Below are 10,670 nucleotides of genomic sequence, written 5' to 3'. Positions count from 1 at the left end.
AAAAAAAAGATCAGGGCTCAAACCTGACATAGAGACACACATCTGTAATCCCAGGCTTTGGGAGGTAGAGGCAGGAGGATCATGCATTATAGGCCTGGGCTACAAAGTGACTGTCTAAAACATTAAAAGGAAGGAAGGAAAGAAGGAATGGAGGAAGTAGAGGGAGGAAGGGAGGAGAGAGGGAAAGAGGTTAGAGGGAAGGATGGACTAAGGAAGGAAGGAAAGAAAGAAGGAAGGAAGGAAAGAAGGAAGGAAGGAAATCAGGGCTCAGCAAATTATGACCTGTGGACCAAATAGAGTCTGCCACCCATTTTTATGAATAAAGCTTACTGAAGCCCAGCTCCATCCGTCTATTTATGTTTGTTTATGACTGATTTAGCACTATAAAGGCAGAGCTGAGTAGTCCTTCCAAGCTCATGTGACATACAGTGTTCAAGATATTTACTACCTTGGCCCTTTACAAAAGATCTCCTGGGAGGAGTATGTTTTTTGTTTTTGTTTTGGTTGGTCATGGGGCTTGGACTCAGGACCTGAGTGCTGTCCTGGAGCTTTTTCACTTAAGGCTAGTGCTCTGCCACTTTGAGCTATGGCATCACTTCTGATTTTCTGGTGGCAAGTTGGAGATAAGAGTCTTTCCTGCCTGGGCTGGCTTTAAACCGTGATCCTCAGATCTCAGTCTCCTGAGTAGCTAGGATTATAGGCATGAGCCACCAGCACCAGGCTCTGGCCAGAATTTCTCTGGGCCTGGGCGCTGTCCCTCACTTCTTCAGCTCAAGGCGAGCGCTCTACCACTTGAGCCACAGCGCCACTTCCAGTTTTCTGGTAGTTTATTGGAGATAAGAGTTACATGGACTTTTCTTCCCTGGGCTGGTTTTGAATCTCGATCCTCACATCTCAGCCTCCTGAGTAGCTAGGATTACAGGTTTGAGCCACTAGTACCCGGCTGGCCAGAGTTCTTTATTGGCAGCCACTACTTGATTAACACTCTACTTCCATTTTTTTCTGATTAATTTGGAGATAAGAAGCTCTTGGATTCGTATGCCTTGGCTGACTTTCGGACAAGATCCTCTTATCTCAGCCTCCTGAGTAGTTAGGATTACAGGCATGAGCCATTGGTACCCAGTAGTTGCCAACATTTTTTTTTTGGGGGGGTCCGGTCGTGGCGCCTGAACTCTGGGCCTGGGAGCTGTCCCTCAGCTCTTCAGCTCAAGGTTAGCGCTCTACCACTTGAGCCACAGTGCCACTTCCGGCTTTTTTCTTTTTGCTTATGTGGTGCTGAGGAATCGAACCCAGGGCCTCAGGCATGGAAGGCAAGCGCTTTACCACTGAGCCACCTTCCCAGCCCCAGTTGCCAACATTTTAAATTGAAAAAATTTTTACGCTGAACAATGTGGAGGAAACAACAGTAACAAACAACAACAAAAACCAACCCAGCTGGCTTCTTGGGAAAAAAAATCAGAAGAGCAGATTTCCTTACAGTATCAACTGTAGGTGAGTAGCAGCTGTCCCTCTTTCAATTGGACAAGTGTTTTTCAGGTTAGCAACACACTACTCTCTATTTCCCTCTGCCCTCATATCAATCCCATGGCCTTCCCTTGCTCTGGCCTATACTGGGACTGACCTGTGAAAACTAAATTTTCCAGCATCCTTTGCAATTAGGATTGGACAATGAGAAGCACCTACAGGAAGAATAGTAGATGGAAAGAGGGAGAAAGCAAGAGAAATTCTTCTGCTCTCTTTGTCAGGAATTATCTTTTTTTTGGTCAGTTGTCAGGCTTGAACTCCTGGCCTGAACTTTGTCCCTGAGCTCTTCAGCTCAAGGCTAATGCTCTACCACTTAGCCACAGGTCCACTTCTGGTTTTCTGGTGGTTAATTGGAGATAAGAATCTCATGGACTTTCCTGCCTGGGCTGGGAACAGGCTCTACCACTTGAGCCACAGTGCTACTTCCAGCTTTTTCTGCTTATGTGGTGCTGAGGAATTGAACCCAGGGCTTCATGCATGCAAGGCAAGCGTTATACCACTGAGCCACCTTCCCAGCCCTACATGTAATTCTTACACGTAGAAAAACTATGCCATAGGGCTGGGAAGGTGGCTCAGTGGTAAAGTGCTTGCCTTGCATGCCTGAGGTCCTGGGTTTGATTCCTCAGCACCACATAAGAAAAAAGCCGGAAGTGGCGCTGTGGCTCAAGTGGTAGAGCGCTAGCCTTGAGCTGAAGAGCTGAGGGACAGCGCCCAGGCCCAGAGTTCAGGCCCCACGACTGGACCAAAAAAAAAAAAAAAAGAAAAACTATGCCATTTAAGTTCAAAGGTTTTCTGAGAGTTAACTTAGACTGCAGAAGAAAAGCAGACAGTTTTAAATTCAGACTGCAAAGGGGGCATTATCTAGTGCTTCAAGGTTTCTAAGGGTTAAAGATAAATGTAAATCAAAGCTAAAGTGTGAAGGCTTTAGGAAGGGAATTAAAAATGAGTCCCTGGATAAAAGAAATTTGGGGAGTAAAATTGTCCTAAATGTTTGTTTAAAAGTGGAAAAACAAAAATTAGGACTACTAAAGTTAACATAAGTATTTATGTTTAAGGCCTTGTTGCTGTGTAATGTCTGTTTCTCAAGGGTGTGAGCTACCTTGGATACAGAGCATTTTCCTGCATTCTCTGTTGTAATTGCAAAGGTTTGACTTGGTAACAATGGTTTCAATTAGTGTCCTAAAGTATATTCAGTTAAAAATTAAGAATATGATTGTTTAATTGCTGTTTCAGTTTTGCTTTTACAAATCTTCTGTAGCAATTACAGGTGGGCACACAGAGGGACAGATGACTTCTACAAGTTTGTTAGCTATAACTTTGATTCTTATAAGTTCCAGGTAACCCATGCTTAAAAACTATTTTTATCGATCTCCTTATTGCTTCAATTGGAGTAAAGGAGCTTTTGATAAAGACTCATTTGATCTGAGGACTGCAGTTCAAAGCCAGCCTGGGAAAAAGAGTCTCTGTGAGACTTATCTCTAGTTGTCCAGCAGAGTGCTGGAAGTGGAGCTATGGCTCAAAGTGGTAGAGCACTATCCTTGAGCAGGAGAGCTCAGGACAGTGCCCAGGCCCTGAGTTCAGGGGAAATGCTATCGGGGGAATTATCCCAGCATGGGAGAGAGATTGCTGGTACAAAATCTTGTCTTGATGACAACAGAGCATCCAGAGGCAGTTGGAAGATACTGCTCACATGAAAGGAGATGGTGTCAGATTTTGGAGACACTTGTGTTTGGCCCTTGAAAATTAATCAGAGCTGGGAGGTTATAAGAAAATAGTTTATAGGCATGCCGATCTAATGCTCATGTCTGTCTACTTTGTAACTGGGCAGGGACTTATACCCTTGTCTGTCAGTCATCTGTTGTATTAGGTAGTAAAAAGCTAGGACTGTCATATGGGGGATAGTTTAAAATCCCAGCCCCCAGCATCTGCTCAAAGCCCTAATAGGCAGTGAGTTTTGATCTAGCACCAGGCATATAAATTCATCTGTTCAGGAAAAGAGGTTTGTACCCAATAGGGTATGGACCTGAGATCATGTTCCTATTGAGAGCTATCTAAAAGACTGCACAGGTAACTTAGACATTGTGAGAGTCAGTAAAAATCAGGTTCCCCAGGCAGTCAGGAAAATGCTTTTGTAAACCAGAGTACTATTGCTCCTAAGGACATCTGATACTAGCAAGCCCTTGGGAAGATAGGCAGGCCCAGTGCCCTTTACTCAGCTTAAAGAAGTTATAGAAGATGGATCTTTATCCATCAATTCCCCTTAAGATCAAGGAACTGAACTCATTTTTGGGAAAATGAGGGAGGATAGATGAAAGAAATAGGCATGGAAAAACAATGGTAATTAGTACAGGTGCCCTTGAGTGTGAAGACTGCATTTGTGAGAGATGGAGGTACAACTTCAAACCTTCTGTGACTTCCCAGGAAATCCTAGCCTTTTTGGAGAAAATCTGGTTAACAAAAGTTGTTGCCCTGGTAAATTGCCCCAGGCCACAGCCTAAAAACTCTCTTAAAAACCAGTGGGTGGGCCAGGTACCAGTGGCTCACTCCTGTAATCCTAGCTACTCAGTAGGCTTAGATCTGAAGATTATGGTCAAGGCCAGCCCCAGCGAGGCAGAAAACTCCTCGTGAGAATCTTTTTTAAAAAAAATTTTGCCAGTCCTGGGGCTTGACTTCAGGCTTAGGCACTGTCCCAGAGCTTCTTTTTGCTCAACGCTAGCACTCTACCACTTGAGCCACAGATCCACTTCTGCCTTTTTTCTATTTATGTGATACTGAGGAATCATCCCCAGGGCTTCATGCATGTTAGGCAAGCACTCTACCACTCAGTCACATTTCCAATCCCCTGTGAGGCTCTTATCTCCAATTAACCACTCAAAAACTGAAAGAGGCACTGTGGCTCAAGTGGTAGAGTGCTAGACTAGCACAAAGAGGCTCAGGGGCAGTACCTAGGCCTTGAATTCAAGCCCCACAACTGACAAAAACCAAAACCAAAAACAAAACAGTGGGACTCCCTAATTCAAAATTGGTGTTCTCAGAGAAAGCAACCAGGAGAATATTGGGAAATATATTCTACTAAATTCAGGCTCCTGCCTTAGGTTAACTTAAGTCTCTGCAGAACTTGTAGGTAACTCAGCAGAAGGTGTGTAAACAGTCTGGGAGATAGCTGTTGTTGCCCAGCCTGGATCCAGCCCACTCCGTCCAACCTGAAGATTCAGCTTAAGTTGAAAAGTTCAAAGACTAGCCGGGCGCTGGTGGCTCACGCCTGTAATCCTAGCTACTCAGGAGGCTGAGATCTGAGGATCACGGTTCAAAGCCAGCCCAGGCAGGAGAGACCATGAGACTCCTATCTCCAATAAACCACCGGAAAACCGGAAGTGGCGCTGTAGCTCAAGTGGTAGAGCGCTCGCCTTGAGCTGAAGAGCTGAGGGACAGCGCCCAGGCCCAGAGTTCAAGCCCCACGACTGAAAAAAAAAAAAAAAAGTTCAAAGACTGCCTCATAGCATGGAACTCTACATTGTCATCCTGCCCACATGGTAAAAACAGATGGGACCCCTGCCTGGCCTCATCATACATGGCTGATTCCTAGAGAAAAGCTGCTTTGGATTTGCTGGAGCTGATTTTTTTTTGTGTGACATTCTTTCTGTAGTACATAGATTTGTAAGCCTTACTCAGCCTGATCTGGGAAAGGATTGCTGATTATGTTTAAGCTCCAAACCTCCTGGCTATATGGATATCAGTCATATGGAACCAACTTTGACTGTGAGAGACTCCTTAAATTACAGGTAGAAACAGCCCAGGCAAAAATTACAGGGGAATTCGGGCAGCCTTAGAAAAAATATGTTGTTTAGTGCTAATGAAACAGGTCTAGTACAGAAGAGCCTTTTGTAAGTGTTGGTTAAAGTAGCTTGGTTAGGCTCATATTCCTAAGGGCCCGATGCAGCTCTCTCAGTGAGAAATCAATGATTTGATTTCATGTACATAAAACCAGTGGGGAATGAAGTAAGGAGACTGGGTCTAAGCAATATGCCTTGTCCTTACTTCCATCCTGGTGCCTAGCTGGGTGGAGGGAGCTTTCCACCCAGCACTGAAAAGCCTAGAGGTGAGAGAGGCCACTCATTGAATTGCAGATATCATGTTGTTCAGCCTTGGGAGAACTTTGTTACAGAGAATGCTGGCCTTCAGTTTCCCTTAAATGATCTGATTTGTTTGCCTCTGATTATCTCCATGTATGGAAAGTTTGAGGTGTACCCCTCATATGGAAAGTTCAGCTGACCCCTGAGCTTGTATCTGAGTATGTCCATATAAAGTTCTGCTTTTGTTAAGACTTGGTCTCCCCCCAAAGCATGTGGTTTTGTTTGTTTTGTTTTATTTTTTTTGGGTCCAGTCATGGGGCCTGCACTTTGGGCCTGGGCGCTGTCCCTCAGCTCTTCAGCTCAAGGGTAGCGCTCTACCACTTGAGCCACAACGCCACTTCTGGCTTTTTTCTTATGTGGTGCTGAGGAATCGAACCCAGGGCCTCAGGCATGCAAGGCAAACGCTCTACCACTGAGCCACATTCCCAGCCCTGGTTTTGGTTTTTAAAAGCTTGGTTCAAGTTCTGTCCTGGGCTGCAGGTCTTTGAGTCAGCAGTCCACCTGCAGACGTGGGCTCTCCAATAAAGATTCCCAATTTCACCTCTCTAAATGCAGCTTCTCTGTTTCTCGCTGACTGAATTCCCATACAACCCCAGAGGCTTCTCTCTTTTTATTCCATTTCTGAGTCTGTGTTGATCTTCCTTCCCCTGTAAGTCTTGGTTCCCACCCTTCCTCCTTTGCTCTTCTTGCAGTAGAGAAAGGAGACCTCACCTGTGAAAATCATAGCTGACGGATCCAACCCAACGAATCCTGAAGTGTCCTGAGAGATTGGGCACTTTGATGGTAGACAGCTCCTTCTTCAGGATGGCAATTGCATACTGGTGGGCTGGAGCAGCAGAGGGGGCCAAGGGAAGGATCTTCAATTAGTCTGTTATGTGGCAGACAGCTTGAGGAGCTGGGCTTTGTAATCATGTCACTGTGATTGAATTCCACTTACTGTTGAGGCGATACCAAGTAAATCCCTTAAATTCCTCAACCCTCGGTTTCCCCATCAGCAAGATGGTACTAATGACACTAACTTGATCCTAAGCATTAAATTATTATCAGTGGCTCATACCTGTAATCATAGCTACTCAGGAGGCTGAGATCTGGGCAGGAACATCTGTGTGAGCCTCTTTTGTTGTGTGTTTTTTTGTTGTTGTTACTGGTGGTGGTGGTGGTCGTGGGGTCTGAACTCTGGGCATAGGTGCTGTCCCTCAGCTCTTCAGCTCAAAGCTAGCACTCTACCACTTGAGCCACAGCACCACTTCTGGCTTTTTCTGCTTATGTGGTGGTTAGGAATTGAACCCAGGGCCTCATCCATGCAAGGCAAGCGCTCTACCACTGAGCCACCTTCCCTGACCCTCTGTGTGAGCCTCTTGTGTCCAAGTAACCATCAAAAACAAGAAAAGGGGGCTGGGATGTAGCTCAGTGGCAAAGCGCTTGCCTAGCAAGCGCAACGTCCTGGGTTCAATCCCCAGTACCAAAAAAGAAAAGACAAAAAAAAATACAGTTAAAAAAAACAACAACAAGAAAAGGAGGTAATGGCTCAAGTGGCAGAATGCCAGCTTTGAGTGGAAAAGCTAAGGGATAATGTCCAGGTCCTGAGTTCAAACCCCAGTACTAGCATAAAGAAAAGCAAATAAATAAATTCTGTCCATGATTGACAGTACCAGGCAAATGACCATCATTGCTCCTTACTAGTGCAGCAAGGGCTTGTGCAAGAATCAACTATAGCAGGGCTTGGAGGACTCGGTTACTGCCACAGTAGAGGGGAGAGGAGTATCAAACCTTCAGCTTTGGCACCGTTGCTTAGGTCATATGTCTTCAATGCAGATTCCGCTCCAGTCAGTCTTGGGTGGATCCCCTAGAATTTCCACATTAATATATTTCCCACTTCTTTTTTTTTCCTTTTTTCTTTTTGTCAGTCATGGGGCTTGAACTCAGGGCCTAGGCACCATCCCAGAGTGCTCAAGGCTAGCACTCTACCACTTTTTCTGGTAGTTAATTGGAGATAAGAATTTCACAGACTTTCCTGCCAGGGCTGGCTTTGAATCTTGATCCTCAGATCTCAGCCTTCTAAGTAGCTAGGATTACAGGTGTGAGCCACCAGTGCCTGGCCCTAGCCCTTTCAATGTGAGAGAATGGGGCTGGGAAGGTGGCTCAGTGGTAGAGCGCTTGCCTTGCATGCCTGAGGCCCTGGGTTCGATTCCTCAGTACCACATATGAAAACAGCCGGAAGTGGTGCTGTGGCTCAAGTGGTAGAGCGCTAGTCTTGAGCTGAAGAGCTGAGGGACAGCGCCCAAGCCCAGAGTTCAGGCCCCACGACTGGACCCAAAAAGAAAAAAAAAAAAAGAATTTTATGCCTGGGAAGGTGGCTCAGTGGTAGAGCGCTTGCCTTGCATGCCTGAGGCCCTGGGCTCGATTCCTCAGCACCACATATGCAAAAAGAAAAAAAGCTGGAAGTGGCGCTGTGGCTCAAGTGGTAGAGCGCCAGCCTTGAGCTGAAGAGCTGAGGGATAGCGCCCAGGCCCAGAGTTCAGGACCCATGACCGGACCCCCCCAAAAAAAAAATCAATGTGAGAGAAAATGGTGGTCTACTTCTACTCCTCCCCACCTCCTCTCCCAGACCCAAGATGGGGAAATTGAAGCCGGAAAGGTGACAAATGCGAAGTGTGGGCAGTGTCAGAACCTCAGCCTGCAATAGAATGTCGACACCAGGAGAAAACAGTTCCATGGACTTACCATATTCCAGGCCTTTTCTAGTGATCTGGACCACAATTCCAGGATTGGCAGTCCCTTCTCCAAACCTGGAGCTCCCCATCCATAGCATCAGGCCCACAGCCACACAGTGCAGTCTAGCCTTCATCCTTGACTTCAGCCTTTTCCTGACTGAAGGTAACAGTGAAGGCCGAGGTGCTTTATAAAGACTGGGGCTAGATGAGGAACTGAGCCAGCTTGGGGTGGGGTGGGGTGGGGGAAGAGAGCTCAGGACTTTGGGGACAGTTTCCAGCAACTTAGAGAAGGTTGCTTGTGAAATTGCTGGAGGTTTTTTTTTTTTCTTTCTTTCTTTTTTTTTTCTCTGATGTGAGAGTAGCAGAAGGGTGCCACACCTCCAAATCCTTCCTCTTTCAAGCTTTCTTGTCCACCGCTATCAGCGGAGCCTCCCACATATTACATCTCCAGCTCAACACCCTCCATTCATTCCTCATTATCACTGTTTGAAGTCTAAACACCCAGCCTGGCTGTGAAGGCCACCGCTGAGTGGCTGCCTGCCACCAACCTCTCCAACCGGATCTTCCACGGGTCCAGCCTGCTGCCTGCCTGTTGTCTCTAGCCCAGCTGGAATCCACTGGAATCTGCTGTTCTCCACTTAAGCAAGATCATCTCAAGTCATAAGCACAATAGATGCTCCACTACTCTAGGCTTCCAAACACTTTTGGATGTTTCCCTTGCTTATGTTGCCTTGGAGTCAGTTTTATTCAAGTATAATTTATCTTTATCACAATAAAATGCACATTTGTGTGCGTGTGTGTGTGTGTGTGTGTGCGCGCTAGTACTGGGGTTTGAACTCAAAGCTTTATGCTTTCTTTCTCTCTCTTGGCTTTTTCACTTGCTCTATCCTTGAGTCATCTTGCCATCCTAAGTTTTGGCTGGTTCATTGGAGATGGAGTCTCTCTCGGACTTTTCCTCAGATTTCAGCCTCCTGAGTAGTTGGGATTGTAGACGTGAGTCAGCTGGCTTAAAATATGTACATTTCAAATACTTTGACAGGTGAACATATTTCTGTGGCTACTTCTAACTCAGATCTAGAACCTTCCATCACCTCAATAAAGTCTCTTATGCCTCTTTCCAATCTCCCTTATAGCTACCTATCCCAGAAACCACAGTTCTGCTTTCTGTCACCACAGATTAGTATTTTCTGTTCTAGAACTTCATGTAAATGGAGTTATTGCTGACATCTTCTTTCCTAACTGGCTTCCTTCCTATACATTGTTTTGTTGTTTTGTTTTCTTTTACTTGTCGTCATGGTGCTTGAACCTAGGGCCTGGACGCTGTCCTTGAGCAATTTTGCTTAAGGCTAGTGGCTCTACCATATTGAACCACAGCGGTAATTCTGGTTTTCTGGTAGTTAATTGAAGATAAGAGTTTCAAAGATTTTCCTGCCCAGGCTGGCTTTGAACTCTGGTCCTCAGATCTCAGCCTCCTGAATAGCTAGGATTAGTGGTATAAGACACTAGTGGTCAGCCACATTATGTTTTAATTAGCCCATGTTGTTCTGTGTATCCATATACCCTTTTTTAGAGCTGAGTAGTATGCCATACAATAGCTAGAGTGATTCTTTTCTTGTATTATTCATTTTTTGTATTTGTCCTTTTTTTTTTTGCCAATTCTGGGGCAAGATGGGACAAATGTATTTTTTTTGAGGTCTAGGGCAATGACTGGAGGCTTCTAGGTGCTGCTCTTTCGGGGTCTGGAATGGGATGTTGTAGAAGCTGGCTGTTGATGATGATATATGTTTGTAAATCTTGAAATATTTTTGGTATTCTTACTTTGATGTCTGGCCTCAGAGTGGGAGAGACTTGTAGATGTAGCTGAATACTCCTTAATTAAATGTTCAACATTTCTGGTTGTGGAATTAAACAGGAATCTGACCCAAAAGTAGTAAAGGGGATGGATATAAAATGAAGACAGACATACCCAGCTTTAGCTTGCTTGTGTGTGTGTGTGTGTGTGTGTGTGTGTGTGTGTGTGTGTAAGAGAGAGAGACAGAGAGAGAGACAGAGAGAGAGAGAGAGAGAGAGAGAGAGAGAGTATACTGGGGCTTAAACTCAGAGCCTAGGTGCTGGCCCAAAGCTAGCACTCTACCACTAGAGTCACAGCTTCACTTCTGGCTTTTTGCTAGTTGTAGGTAAGAATTTTCTTTTTCTTTTTTAAAAAAATTTTTATTGTGAAAATACTGTACAGAGGGGTTACAATTACATGGGCAAGATAATGAGTACATTTCTTATCAAGCATTGTAGCCTCCTCCTT

The 10,670-nt window shown here is 45.3% G+C and overlaps 1 protein-coding gene across 1 annotated transcript; it reads right to left on the bottom strand.

The window, feature by feature from the left end:
- Nucleotides 1-6,364: 6,364 nt before the first annotated feature.
- LOC105981512 (bactericidal permeability-increasing protein-like) lies at nt 6,365-8,515 on the bottom strand. The gene is made up of 2 exons (XM_013010705.1): nt 8,382-8,515; nt 6,365-6,483 (listed from the first exon to the last, which is right to left on the bottom strand). Exons 1-2 carry the CDS (start codon nt 8,503-8,505, stop codon nt 6,365-6,367), a joined length of 243 nt encoding a protein of 80 aa, XP_012866159.1. The 5' UTR covers nt 8,506-8,515.
- Between the last annotated feature and the right edge of the window lie 2,155 nt (nt 8,516-10,670).

Source organism: Dipodomys ordii, unplaced genomic scaffold, assembly GCF_000151885.1.
Source record: "Dipodomys ordii isolate 6190 unplaced genomic scaffold, Dord_2.0 Scaffold13, whole genome shotgun sequence".
In the NCBI taxonomy this organism is placed as follows: Eukaryota; Metazoa; Chordata; class Mammalia; order Rodentia; family Heteromyidae; genus Dipodomys; species Dipodomys ordii.
This window is presented reverse-complemented; position numbering and strand designations above follow the sequence as displayed.